We start from the raw sequence: 15,083 nt of genomic DNA, 5'->3' as shown, positions 1-15,083 counted from the left end.
CCCATGTGCATGCAAAAGACTTAACAAGAGGAAATGAAAAGGCAAGAATGGGCTCCCAGGAGGAGTCAACGTTTCCATCCTCCTCTTGTTCAAGCGTTTTTACCTGTGGCTTATTTATATATTGGAATGAGTTAATCGTTAAAGGATAAGAAGTCACAGGATTTTTTTTTAAAGAGGGTAAAGTGGGGAGGGTGGTGTTAGTTTGTCCCCGTAGGGATTATGTCCCTTAAAAGCAAGACAAACCAAAAGAATCACGGGCTGTTTGATAAATAACTGATTTTGTATTTAATCAGGACAAAGCACAGATGTACAGACAGCTTTCAGTAATAACCCTATTCTAAATTTGCCCTGTAATTGTGTATACATAACTTTTTATGCAAAATGCCTCATCTTCCTTGAAAGTAATAGTAGTGTAACTTTCAACTATGCCTTAAGGGGTTTTTTTTATACAATTCATCTGTTTTAGTTAATTTGCAAATCCTGTTTGAGTTAGAAGTTACCTAATCTGTACTGCTTGGAATTTAATGAGACTTCCTGTGGTAGACTAAACCTGCTTTGAATCTTTAGTGCCTGTTATGAAAACATGCGCGTCCCAAAAGTTGGGGGTTGCTCATTTAGTTGTCTTTTTAGTTTTTAGACGCTAAAGAATCTGTTGTTTGAACTGCTTTGCATTGTTGTAACCTGAACTGACTATAAAATCTGATTTCTGACTTTTCAACTCTAGGAATCTCTACCACCTGTCCAGTTTGACTGGAGTAGCAGTGGCCTTACTAACCCTTTAGATGGTACGTCTCTCCGTAGAGCCTCTAGCACCAGAGCTAGAGATAAGAAAGCTACAAAGTTCAGACAAACATCTATCTGCTGATTATTTTTTTAAATATGCACACACACACATATATATAATAATATTTATTTCTTACTCCTAACTTTGGAAATTCAGGCTTTCTTTCTGATTAACTGTGCCCCTACAGGAAGTATTATGTAGTCTGAAAAATACTAAATATTATTTTAGATTCCTGCCATATGCTAGTGACACAGTGGAAATACTACACTTCATTATGTATAATTGCAGATTATAATGAAGCTCCAAACAAACGAGCATTTTAGATCGATGAGTTTTACTTCTTAAAAGTATTTTTCACCAATGAACTATCTCTTTAGATATCCTTTGAATGACAAACTTACATATAGTGGCTACTTCAAAGCACAATATTTTAACTGCAAACTGTTTGCAAAAGATACACTTCTTGAGCTGAAAGTTTTCAGATTTAGAGATCATTTTATATTTCAAAAATGTGACTTCATCTGTTACCACTTTTGCTTGCACTCAAGAGCTAATTATAGCTAATATATAAAATTAAAGAGGTAGCTACAAACTTATTTGTATCTGTAAATGTATATAGTTATCACATAAAAGACCCTTCACCTGTGTCTATTTTAATAGCGAAGTGAGTTGTGCCACCACCTCCCGTCTCAGAAATGTAAGTGCATGCAGAGGAAGTAAACAAGTTTTGGAAACTTGTTTAATTGACAGACTAGAAACCTGCAAAGAAGCTGATGCCTTTATGAGGAGCCTGCTAACAGCAATTAATTCATGATGCATAAGTTGTTCAAAAGCAGGTTAAAACAAACTGCATCGCTTACTGCACTGGTGTTGCCTCACGGTGTTGTTTCAGAACATGCGGGATGTAAGAGTTTGGATAGCAATACCATGGTGCTGAAGGAAAGCCTGGATGGACCTTTTTGCTGTTGTCTGGTGTCCTATTACTTCAGTCAATCATCATGCTTTCTTTTTAACAAACAAATTCTTTAAAATGTATCTTGGTTTGATTTCTGGTTTAGTGCTAAAGGGGAACAGTATAACTCACCAGTGAGGAACTGGATATAAGAGTGGCGTTTGTTACCCTGTGTTCACACTGATTAAGATAATGGTAATTCATAGCTTAAAGCTGCTAAATATAACTTTAAAGGGTTTTTTTGGGTTCTTTGCTATTTGGGGATCTGCTGAGTCTTCCTGATGAAAGAATGGCTTTCAATTTCAGTGAGGGGAGAAAAAGCCCACTATATTCTAGCTATCAATTGACCTATATATTGTTTCCCTTTAACTGATCACATCTTTCTCTCTGGGTCGTGCTGGTTCTCTTTTCATTTTTAGATTGAAATAAATATTTTGATTTTAAAGTTACTAGTGTCGATTTCCTTGCTGCATTGTACATGAGGAAATGTGCACTGAATTAAGTTGTTAACATTTTAGAAGGTACAAACTAATACTGTAAGCATTGTTTTCATGTCAATTTTTAAATTGCCTACTGAGTACTAATTATAACTTGCATGTTCAAGTGTGTGTCTTACCCCTTTTTACACATAAACCCCTCCCTTGGCTTACCTTCTATATGGCTGCCTACCAACACGGTCACTGAATTTCAAGCTAGTGGAGGTTCCACTCTTCTGAACCTTGATTTCTTTGGGCCCGTGGATGACAGTAGCTCTAGCAGCACCACCACAATCCCAGGTCAGCAGAGTGTTAAAACCACGACTGTAATATTATAACGACTGACTAAAAGCATGAGCACATCACTTGACTTTCCTATAAACAAGGAGAATTTTTACATTGTGTTTCTCTAAAATGTCTTTCTACTGCGTTTTTCCTTTAATCTGTGTTCTGTTTTCTGATGTTTTGTATTGAGTGTGAAGTATTTAAAAGGTACTGTTAGCTCTGTATTTGTGACATGCTGAAGGAATGAATGGCTCTTGTGCTCTTGCAAATAAGATGTTAAAACACTTGTTTCAAATGAGAAATTAAGAAAAATTAAAAAATGCTGTAGATGTGATGATTCCCAAAAAATAAGGCTTGCTCTCTCTTCAGGATGAGTGCCTCCAAATTACAGGATTATGAAGTTATTTCAAAGTTATGTGTGAGTATGAAGTTATGGGGCTTAACATATCACAACCCCACTGGGGTTTGCTGCTACCAGGAGGTTGTAAATTTTTTCTTTTTTGTGAACTACTAATATTAATGATAAACTGAAAAAAGTGTTTTAACAACGTTCATAATAGAGAACAAGGATAGTTGCATGTTTGCGGGACATTAGAAGTTCTTGAACATTAATTATGAAACCAAAGAACTATAACTTACTCCCTTAAACAGGAGATGAAAACGCTGCTCTCTCCATTGAATAATCTATGAAAGTAATTGAATTAATTTAACGCATGGTTTTGACATGCTCTGAGTGAGCTTGTGAAAACCTACACTTCAAATAAATTTCTGCAGGAATTTAAGTGAATATTTTGGGAATTTATCCCAGTTCGTAGGTTAAGTAGATAAGGCCAATACTCCTTCAATACAGTGCCTGAAGCCATGATAATCACTTTCTTTATGGGAAGGGGTTTTTTCCTCATAGTGATTTTAATTCCAAAAAGTCAATTTTTAAGATGTTTGGGCTTTTCCCACATTTCAAATAAGGGCTTATAATTATTATTGTATTTCTTGTTTTTAAAACCCTGCTTTTTTAGTTTTGAAATCTGATCATTGAAGGCAATTTTCTGGCATCACATTCCAAATGCCTTTTTATTCCACCCTTGAGAAATGTCATTATCAGATGAAAGATGGCAGGTTTGTCGTGGAAGTGATAGGCAACAAATTCAAGATGCTGGAGTCTTACAGTTTCTTTTGTAAGTGTGTGCAAGTCTATCAACATAAGTCATCGGTAGCCAGTCCATATACTGCTCGTGCAGTCTGGTACTGGTGTGTCCTGATGGTGTACACACTTAAAGTAATTACTGGAGGGATATTCAGTTAGCCTTTTATTGCCTTTTTTTTTATGTTGTTGTTTTATCAAGTTATGGGTATTATCACCTTCCCCGGTATGCCCTATAGTGCCTGTTTTTGTTGGTTTGGTTTTGGCTTTTCTTTTCTCCTGACTTGTTTCTGGGAAAGTCATTTGTTCCTTGGCTTGCAGCTCGTGTATTTGTGTGTGTGTTTAGGAGCTTTGTGTGGGGTTTGGTTGGCTAACTTTCCTTCAATATCTCATTAAGGTTTTGCAGTGCTTTCCTTAAATCTTCTCTAATCATTTGAATAAAATGTAGAATATGCAACTCTTAAAAATAAATCAAGACAAATTGTTAGATCTTTTGGCTCAAAGAAGAAACTTTTATCAGTAGAAGTTTGTTCTTTCTCTGAAGACCTTACTATAAATCTACGCTGTATTCTTCTCAGTCTGATTTCATCAGTAGCCAAAATAGCTTTTGTATAAAAATTTGCATTCTACATCATGAGCAGGGAGTTAACTCATTTCTACTATGTTCCCACAGATTTAGTGTATTGTATTATTTCACATGTTAATAGTTTAACATAAATGTAGCTGAGTAAGGGGTGCCTAAAGAACAGTAAATTGAGCAGTGATGTCGCACTACAGTGAAAATTAATTCAGGACCATAAATGTGAATATCTAAATGATGTAACCTATAAGGCTGCATTTAACATTTGTTGCAGAGTTGCATGTCAAAGGACTCCTCGTTTTAATTCGTTTTACAATTTGTACCTTAATGGGATTTCGCAGGCTTCTGCAAGTCACAGTGTATTTCTTCAATTCTTTCTCTCCCTGGTTGAAAGTGGCGATGTTACGGAATAGCTGGGCTTTTGCATACTTCCAAGTTCTGTAAACATCTGACAATACTTAAAGTCTTGGTATACTGGTCTCAGGACAGTACATATTTTGAAGTTTTGCATGAAGCTGGACGAAATAAACTTTGAAAATCCAGACTTAAAAAAATGTACCTTGAAAGGACCGCTGATTACTTTCTAATCAACTTACATTAAATGAAGCAAATCTTCTCCCTGCCCCCACTGCCTGCAGCTTAACCAGATGATTTTCTTAATTTTACTTTTTGGTCAGCTTAGTTTCCTAGTAATGAAAGAGCACTTAACTTGTGCACAAATGACGAATGGTCAGAACGCTGCTTGGGGAAAGTTCATGCAAAGCAGGCATGAGGATTATTAACCTCACCTGTTTGTGCACATAGTACTGCAAATACTGGGTGGAAAAGGCAGGACAATAGGCACAGGCTTCTAAAAGTCTTTTACAGGCAAGTAAAATCATCAGCACGTCAGTTTATAAATGCTGGTTTTGTATTAGGTAGCTACGTGGAATCATCGTGTCCAAGTATTTGCAACATTTGTTCTGCAGTAGTGTGAAATGCTTCTGTGTTGTCCAAACCAGCTGGTTCTAGTGTTACACTTGTTTAGAATGCAGTTGTCTATAAACCACGATGCTTCTGTACAAAAATTCTACCCTGTTTTTGAAAAATATTTGTAATTGTGGATGGCACATATGCACACTTCACTTAAACCCGTGATGCATAAAATAGCAAAACTGTAACTAGAGGAATATCACAATTTAAAATGCTTCTGAGCAACAAAATGTGTTCTAACAGTCTTTCCTCTTGATTTATTTTGATAATTCTAATTCCTAGAGACGTTTTTAAAGAGAACATACTTAATATCTGGAAATTCTAGAGCTACTTCCTACTGAGGTGTGATGCTTGATATTAAACAGGTAAAATTTCACCCATACATATGTATTTTTTGGATGCAGTTTTCCGTTGTTTGCATTGTTTTCAGAATTACCTCTGCTGATAAAATTTTAAATCTATTCACAATGTATGTGATGTCAAAATTCAGCATCTGACTTATGGGAAATCAAGGCTGAAACATCCAGATACGTGATGCTTTATAAATACATGAAAAGGGAGCAGAGACTAGAAGTTTTGGTAGTGTTATACATATTAGTATGTAACTTTTTTAAATGCCATTCCACTTTTATATCATAAAAGATGCTTTTCCTCACTTAATTCTTAACACAACCTCTTGTGAAAAGCAAGATACTGAATGCACGCTAATGCATGCCAGTGTTGTGTGTAATCTCTCCTTTAAAAGTTGGTCCCTGTTAACAGGCAGCGTTCTTTTAATACAAACAGTTGAGCTGAAGTAATTGAAACAATGCATTTTAACACAGCTGACGTTTTACAGGTGTTTCACTCTAAAAGGTAAATCAAATTTGGTTTGTTCACTCTTAGACTGAGACCTTGTATGCCAGACTTGATCCAATGTGGGTATGTCTGATAGTACAACTATATAAAAACTACTGGAAAAGGGTGGAGAGAGAGGATGGTGTTTCAGAAACGCAGACGTGTTCTGTCATGTTCTTTTCATGTATCTTGAAATTATAAATGATTCAGATGTTTACAGAAAACAGTTTCTAGCAAGTTGGTCTGTGGCTAGTTTTGGCTGTACTTGCCTCCAACCATCACTGATTATCATTTTATACTGTAAGGTGTGGATCCTGAGTTGTATGAATTGACAACCTCAAAACTGGAAACTTCCAATGCAAGCAACAGAGTGACTGATGCGTTTGCAAGACTCATGTCCACAGTGGAGAAGGCAAGCACATCCACAAGGTAAAATACTCTGTTGTGGGATTTTTTTCTTCTTTTTCTAAGGGTGGCATGAAATGTGAGGAGCAAACGTGTGCTATTTTAGGTCAGAAGTTCTTGAATGATTAAAAGGCTTACATTTAATATTTCAATTTAAATGTGAAATTCATAGTGTGGTAGTTCATATATCAAATTATCATATAACTCTAAAATAAGATGGGAAATAGTTCATGAGCTGAAAGAAAAAGATCACCAGGATGTAAGTTGAAAAGCTGGAGCCAAAGACTGAACTGGAGGAAGCAACTTTATGAAGAACAGAGCTGATTGATTAGAATGGAAAGGTAAAGTGAACCATGTGGTTCAGTGGCCTAGGACTTTGACAGAAGACTCTCCTCAGTCCTCTGTGATTTATAGATACCCAGTGTTCCACGAGTGAAATGATAAAACTAATAATTATTACAGTATTTGTCCTTTCCCATATATTTCTAGCACCTGTCAAAACTTCAGTGATCAACCATCAGATTCATTTTGCTGTTACAAGTTAAGGAACAAACATGTACTTGGTTTAGGATGTCCTTTCTGCTCCTGTGAAGTTCTGTACTTTTTTTTTTATATGTTGAACCTATATAAAGGCTTTATAGGCATTTAGATGTCAGATGTCTTCCTTGAAGTCTGGCCTGTTGAATGGGTACAGAACAGTTTCTCCATTTACAACCTTGTATTCTTTGGGTTTATCTTTTGAATATGTATTTAGCAGTAGGATCCTGGACTGTCTTAACATGTGATTAATGTGTGTGCCCATTAAAAGAATTGCGGAGTGATTCTCACCAAGTAAAATGTTTCTATTGTTGAGGAAGTCCATGCCTCAACATGCAACAAATACTAGTTGCTTTGCAACTAATAGATAACTAACATATCCTCACTCTCAAGTGAGCTTTAGGGTTTATTCAGCACTCTAAAACTAGATGCATTTCCATGCAGCATAACACTTCGAGAGGAGGCACCGTTGAAGAGTTGTGGCAAATGTAGTGATCTGTAATGGTGGGTGACACCTGGCTTTCTTAAAATGATGAAAGCTATGATTTTCAAGAGCAATTTTAAGCATGTTCTTTCATTGAGAAAACTATCTTGCTCATTTTCCTGCAGTTAAAATGTTCAAAGTGAACACTGAACAAAGACGACCCAACAAGCCATGAAATTTCAAGGGAGAACCAGTAGAGGGAACTCCACACTTCAATGCTGATTTTTGTTTGTCAGCTTTTGGCTTGCCTATTTTTCTGTCCATGGAGTGCATATACTCTTTCTGACGATAAACTAGTGAGAAGATTTGACTTTCACTAATTAGAAAACAGTTACAGTTGAAATATTTTTGTAATATATTCTAAGTCTAATTTAAAAGAAACCACAAATTCTGAGCAGGACATACAAATTCCAAATGTGTATCTATGAATTATTTTATCTCCACTCATAGATTCATACCTGCTTGCTTGCTTTGAGATGTCTTAGCTTAGTTTTTCTTTACAAAGGAAGAGGGAAGTCTGCTTTGCTTAAATGAATGTTGACTTTCATTTTTTTGGTATTGTTTTTTCCGTTTTTTTTCTCTTTTGAGGTGTTTGGGGTTTTTCCACTGCTTCTACGGCGCACTTGAAAGCTCTTGTGCTGTTAAAGGTCTTTACCCAGGTGTAAAAGTTCTTCCCCCATCCTGGAGAGCGTTCCTTACTGATAGGAAGAAGTTCTAGATCTGTGCTGTAGCAATATGTCAGGCTGTACAGAGAGACTGAGGACACACACATGGATTAGCTGGTTCATAGCAGCTGGTTTCAGTGTTCACTACATCTTGTATGTCTTTGTGAACTCTGAATTTTAAAAATTTCAAGGGCTTTTTCTTTTTTGATTTCCTGCTCTCGAAAAGAAAAGCAGTCTGGTTTTCTGTTTTTCAAGCTAGAAACCTTCAGAGAAATAAGAAGGGCTTATCTCAGCAGTATGCCAAATATGTTGCAGTATGTCAGCTTTTTGTAATAATTTTTTTTTTTAAATTTCTTAGTGAACTGGAGACTTTAAAGTAGGAGTGGTTTGGTACAGCCAGCTCAACAAGGATGACATTCATGCACGAACCTGGAAATATGGATGATGAGCCATTCATGACAACTGCTCAGGGGAAGATGTGGCCAGTGGCTTAACATCACTTTCATGGCAACTTCTGTTGTGCTAAGGCTATCCCATGTCTGTAACTTGTCTGAATTCAGGATCTCTAAGGGTAAAGTTTAGAGTGAAAATGCCACTGTTCAGCTGTAGCAAGCCATGTAGAGAGTCATCTTGGTCTGAAACAGCCCCATCTCTTGCTTGCAAACCCATCTCTTGAAGCTGGAAAGTCAGTTTCTCAGAAGGAAAGTATTGGGAGAGGAAGGGAAACCCCCTCAGCTTGAGCCTGAAACCTTGCTGGCAGCAGTGAGTGTTGAAGGTCATAGATCCAGTACAGCATCCCACAGAGACTGCAGCCTTGCCCGGTTCCATAGAATTGGCAGAGATCAAAAGTTTATCTGCTGCCTTTTTGAAGGAAAGCAGAGCACTGATAACTTTCCAAGACATGGCTGAAACCCTCATTTAAACTGGAAATACTCCTTGGGGGCAGTGTTGGATGGAGCAGGGTAACTCTTAATTACAGAGTGATTTTTAAAGTGCATTTGTCTAACCAACTCGTTGCTATTAGAGCCTGGCCTTGCTCGTTCTATCTATAAAAACTTTTGCAAACATGAGAGATGACTGAAGTTCCAAAAGACTCGAACACTGCAGGAAGGGGTTGGAATGCAAAACAGAATCATCAGGTGCGAGTGACACATCGGCAAAGCATTCCCTATTTCTTGCTAAAGTTTCTTCCGACAACTTTTCTGCCTGTCAGCCTGGCTAATTTCTTGCAACTTAGTGTTAACGTGCCTTTGAAAAGGAAACTTCATGCCAACAGGTGGAGGGACTGGCAGAATTGCTTTGGTAAGGGTATCGCTTCTGCCCTCTGTCTCGGGAGGAAACGTAACCTAGTGTAAGAGAAGAGATGGATGGGGACAAAGTGTTCTGTAGAGGGTAGTTTTAAAACCTGAGTGAGGCAGAGACCTTGTTTTGAGCCAGGGCTGGGTGTTTTCGTGGTTTATTAATCAAAAGTTCTGGTTCCAAAGCAGGCAGAAGTAGTACAGCTGCTGCTGACAATCCGCTCACTTGGGTGTCCATTCTGTAGGCCATGGTATCTAGAAATTAAGAATGCATGAGGAGGAGAAGCTCTGCCATGCCCCCCCACAGACCAGGGTTTAGCAAAAGAAGCTCTTGACAATGAGAACATGTTTAGCAAAAGCGGTGACTGAAATTAATGCACCTGACCTGGTTATTTATTATTGCCTCTATCAAAAGGCACCACAGTTATTGGGGCAGTTTGCTAAGTTTTAAGGTAAAAACAGTTTGCAGCAATGATGCTGCTCTGTCTTTTAAATTTAGAGAGTCAGTGATTCTTTAGGGTTGCCCTGGTGATATTTGCTACCAAAGGTGTGGACTGTTACCCAGAAAGGGTACTTGCAGTGTACAGTTTTGTTGTCTTCCAGAGGAACCTGCCCCTCTCCATTGAGGAATGAAGACTTGAGGCGATCTCATCCCTCTCTGCACTGAAAGGATTTAAAAAAAGGTTTTGAGCGTTGTCATCAAGTGATTATATCTATAGCTGGTAACTTAGTTAGGTAACGTTTGCTGTGTTAGTGTATTAGCTTGTCCTCCTTTGTAGATACTTTTTACAGAGCACATTAAGTAGATAAATTATTGCAAAGGGCCTCCAGCCAGGAGGGGAACATTCAGTAATGGGGTGAGATTCAGAACTGTCTGTGCTCACTGGTCTGCATGTTCTGCAGTGATGTTGCAGAGACCACCTAGTACAGCAAGAGCAATAGCATCGTCCTGTGATAAAGGTCCTGCGTCTGACCACCAAATAAAATGCAGCGCTGCCTCTGGGACCCAGCAGTGCCATTTCTTAGCATGCCACAGTTGAGCAGAGGAGGAAGAGGCTTATAAATAGCAAGGAGTGTGTGAGCTCCATCTCTGTGCCTGATTAACAATTACAGGAACTCCTTTTAATGCAGATCTCTGAGTCAGCCCTCTTCCTTTCGCTTCCTCTGTCAAACACTCCTTTGTTAGCTATAAGTCCTCGATCACCAGGAGTTTGTACCTTTAAGAGGCTTGTGGTAAGTGATTACTAATAGTGGCACCAGATACTGATAATACAGTGGTGAGTGAGAGTCGCATTTCAACAGCTCAGAGATAGTCCTTCCGAGTGCAAACAGAGCTGACTGAAGTTGTTAGAGAAGGAGGCACACATTGGCTCTCTGCTTCTCTTCCTTCTGTAAATCCAGCACACAGCTTTGTTTATCCTCCAGGATTTGGTAATCTGCCTAGTCAGTGGCTCATGAAATTCCACTGCAGCACAGGAAAGAAAATATTGCTATTCTAGTGAAGGAAAGTCAGATTTAGTGTCTAGGCTGCCTCATCTAGAGATCTTTCATCAAGTAGAGATTTCAAGTAGCAAACAAATGTGGTAGTTCAGTGTCAACACGATGATCAGGGATGTCAAGGATGAGTTTGACTCCAGCTCTTTTTTTCTTCTCCTCCTAGCTAAGAAATCCTGAGACTGCTGCTGAAGCAAACGCCTAGCCCCTTGCTTTCCCCTGATCTCTGATCAGCTCAGGAAACAATCCTGACAAGAGAAAATATAGGTACATGCTGCTTTGTGATCGGAGTGGTCATTGCCCTCTCGCGGGCTCGATTTAGAGTTTATAGACAAGATACAGGAAGGAAATCTGTGACTTGTTCTAGGGAAAGGCAGTTTATTCGATTCAAGCCTTTTGACTCAGCTTTTTGCCCCAAAGATGAGGGAGCTTATTTGGCTAGAATTTCTGATGTCGTTACAGGGTGTATCAGGTGCCTTTTTGGAACTGGAATAATGTTTGATGGAAAACTGAGTATTTCTAGTAATAGGCAGCATTCTTCAAAGATAAGCCAGATGTCTGTAAAGTATGGACGTTTGGGCAGGGGAGGGGGGTCTTCTGTGACAGTCTGAGCCAGGTGTCATTTTACGTAGGAAATGTTTTTTGCATAGTAGTGAGAACTAACAACGTGGGATTCAGACCTCTTTATTCATTTGTGCTCTGTAATTCTTGTGAATAATGCAAAAGACAAAGTAAATGCCAATCATTCCCAGCCTGCTGTATGTATCATTATGGCTACACATACTGCTGCACTTCAAAGCAAGTAGCTACAAGTTGTGAGCCATCTTTTGCCCGGGGGAAAAAAGGGTTTGTGGATCACAATGTAGAGCGGTGTACAATCTGAGAATGATCGTGTTGGAAACACAGCATAAGTACCTTTTTTATTTAAAAAGTGTTAAGAAGTAAGTTAGGAGCTTCTTAATGTCCTTTCAAGATTTTTTCCACTTTATTTTGAAAGCTTGTACTGGATTTAGCTAGTTTAGAACTAGTGCTCCTGTTGTCTTATCCCTAGAGTATGGGCACAGTTGTCTCTTCACACTGGAACCTGGCAAAAAAAAAAAAAAAAAAGAAAAATATATAAAAATTAGCATCTGAATAGGAAATTTTCTTTTTCCTTATTGCAACAATACATAGGAACATTTTGCTGACTTTCTACGTTAACGTTTTGTGGGTAGGCAGGTAGGTATAATAACATTAGACTACCTTCAAGTAGCTTACAGAAGTGCCTGTCAGTGGGAGACAAACTGACAGAACATTGCTTCAATCAGTGATTCTTTCAGTGATCCGAGGGATATCAGGTACTGGATTAATGCACTTTGTTCTTTTCTTCTCAACAGGAAGCCTAAAAAGGAAGAACATCTTAGTGAAGAGGCTGCCAAGGTGATTTCTAGCCTTCCTGACTTAACTTTCATGCATGCCAAGGTGTTGATGTTCCCAGCCACATTAACACCTTCAACAAGCTGCCAAGAAAAGGTAGACTAAAGTGATGTGAATTGGACGTTTTCTATTGATTTTTTTTTTTCTCCTTCCCTCTGTGGGTAGTAAAAAGCAATCTTGCTTTAATTACAAAAAAATCAAGTTCAGATGATTTGTTGGTAAGCAGCACTAGAAAGGTATACATAGTAATGTATATTTATTTACATACTGGAGTCCTAAATTTATATTAGAGAAAAATGTAAATAATTGGGGGTAAATCTTTTTGAAGATCTATTCTTTTTGTTGTGCTGGGGCGTATACATTTATGTCTTTGTGAAATACACTGGTGGTGTCCTTCTTACAAAACTTTAAAAAGTTAAAAAAAAAAAAAAATCTTAGAAACACATGATGAAAACTTCAATCTTCACAATCTGTGAAGTCCCCCTGAAAGGTTTTCAGTTTGCATTGAGCATATTTTTCTTTCCTGCATATATTAAAATACTTATTGCTGGAAAAAACCCAAAAGGTTACATTGTCCTTTCATGGGTTTTCAGTTGTTGTTGTTTCTTTGAAACCCAATAATTTCTTTTGTGTTTTAACAAGCTTAAGATGCGTTTTTTCCTCCTCTTCTTCCCCATTCCCTCCCTTTGATTGGTTGGCTGATCAATTTTTATGTTCTTAAACTTCAATAGTGTGGCTCTGTCACTATATAGCCTTTTGAAAGGTATGGTGTCAGTAACTTCTTATTCCAGTTATGGATCACTGTCTAAACACTTGATTTTTTGGGTCATTAGAAGGTTGTCTGCTTTTAATCAGTTTGATTTGGAAAAGAAGGACCAAAACTATATGAATGTCTTACAATGAAATTTACCTGTTTAAAAATTTTTATGTTCTGTTGTACCACTATTCCTGTTTGATTTTGCACAGTGTAAAATGACATAATCATAGATTGCTATGGTTTTAGGCTGTATATACAGTAAAAAACTATGGGTTGTAAATGTCTGGGGAAATTCCTATGGAAAAAAGAGCGCTATGTAGAAGAACCTCTAAAAAAGGTCAATGTGCATGCCCAAGGTCTTTTGAGATTTAAGTGTGTAAATTTCCTTTTAGCTTACACAAAATAAAATAATTTAAAAGATACATACATATGTAGTCTGCTGTCTTTTTATACAGAGTGTATACATTCTTCACATTTCTGTCAATGGTAAAATTGATGCACTTCATTAACAGCAGAATCTTCTAATTTGTGTTGCGCGGTCCCACAAAACGCACTCGTCAGGGTCCCGCAGAAGGAGAAAGCAGACTCTTCTTTAATTGCCCTGTCTCTTTGAACACGTTGTGATGTACTTTCTTATTTCTGTCTCCAACTTGCCTTCTGGCTTGTAGGGCGATGTGGCTCAAGACATGTCGGTATTTTGGGTTAGAGACTTCAAATCAGCAATCCTCAGCTGTAAGAAACACAAATTATGGTGAGGTGAGAAAGGACAACTGCTTTTGCTTATTTCTTAGCTAGAAATGAAAATGTAAACATAGCATTCGCATTCGCTTAAGTTTCCTAACGTGTTAGTTTACACTGTGGCTTTCAGCAACATCTCTTCAGAGGGTATGAGTGGACTGTCTGCAGGTGAGGCACGCTTTAGGTGCTGATATTTCTCGATGGTGCTTATCACGGACATAGACTCTCCCATGTCTAACCTTTACTGTGTGCACAGCTCTTGAGTGCTCAGTAGTCACCACCAGTTCGTCACTTAACATGTTGTTCGGAGAAATCTTGAATGCATTTTGTTACCTCTTTGAGTTCTCTATTGTCTGACAGCACTTGGGTCAGAAAAGTTAAAGTTTGAGTTTGTTGTTGTTAGCTGGTAAGCTGAAATGTTGTCTTTGCAAAAGGAAGCTTTTTTTCCTTCTTGAAATGTTCTCGAAAGATGAGCGCTGAAGTTCCATATTTGTGAACGCGGGAGTTTCAGTGAGTGGTGGCTATTTGGAATTGAGAGAGCAGATCACTGATAAAGCAAGCAGTTGTAAAAAAGTTAATTTGTAAAGGCTAAATTGGCTCCTTTGCCCTTTAATTGGTACTGCTGCATACAATGCTGTGGTACCAAACTGCACCCTCTTACAGCTGAAGAGGTTTATGCAAAAGCCATCTGCTTTACCATGTAGCCCCAAAACCACTTCCCTTTGCTTCTACTGCAGATTTTCGTTATGGTACTGACTTCGTGCCTGTTACATGTCAAAACTAGCTTTGCCGATCTCACAGGTTTAGCATAGTATTCTTTAGCATGTGCATATTATATCATTCAGTTCTGGTGTTGGGCTGCTCTAGGTCCTTTTAAATCAGTCGTTTTGTTTTCATAACTGTGGTGTGTCCCTTGGAGCCAGAGTGGTGGTATAGCTGCAGCAGAGAGCTATAGCTATTGTTTCAAGGAGAATATGTTTAGGAGCTGACTCATGATCCTTGTCTGGCAGCAAGTGGACTGAAGTATTAAGGAGAGGTGGGGGTGGAAGTGCCAGCTGCAAGTTGATCTTTAGTCTCCTCACAATTGCCTCTAGAGGCAGCTGCCCATTTGTCTTCCAGTCTCCCAAGTGCAGTACTGGTGGCCTGCTGTAGATGGGGGAGGGGGAAGAAATGGCAGGGGGGGAAAAGAGATTTCTATTGTGACTGATGTACCAATCTGAAACTGCGTGTAACCTGGTACTACCTGGAGTGTGTTTATGGGG

The 15,083-nt window shown here is 38.3% G+C and overlaps 1 protein-coding gene across 6 annotated transcripts in view; it reads left to right on the top strand.

Annotated features, from left to right (window-relative positions):
- Positions 1-13,509, top strand: part of AFTPH (aftiphilin) — a 47,613-nt gene extending 34,104 nt beyond the window's left edge. The window contains exons 6-10 of one of the 6 annotated variants that reach the window (XR_015184266.1): positions 725-785; positions 2,429-2,512; positions 6,333-6,456; positions 11,077-11,177; positions 12,287-12,322. Coding sequence is in view for 5 of the 6 variants with exons in the window: in XM_086482304.1 (XP_086338430.1) it covers positions 725-785; positions 2,429-2,512; positions 6,333-6,456; positions 12,287-12,431 (414 nt within the window). In the remaining variant the exon portion in view is untranslated. Of the gene's footprint in view, positions 1-724; positions 786-1,444; positions 2,513-2,866; positions 2,916-6,332; positions 6,457-11,076; positions 11,178-12,286 lie in introns of those variants that run through there. The other 5 variants (XM_086482304.1, XM_086482300.1, XM_086482303.1 and 2 more) reach the window with 5 other exon arrangements.
- Positions 13,510-15,083: the final 1,574 nt, after the last annotated feature.

The sequence above is a fragment of the Leptosomus discolor genome, chromosome 2 (genome assembly GCF_034619465.1).
Source record: "Leptosomus discolor isolate bLepDis1 chromosome 2, bLepDis1.hap2, whole genome shotgun sequence".
Classification (NCBI taxonomy): domain Eukaryota; kingdom Metazoa; phylum Chordata; class Aves; order Leptosomiformes; family Leptosomidae; genus Leptosomus; species Leptosomus discolor.
This window is presented reverse-complemented; position numbering and strand designations above follow the sequence as displayed.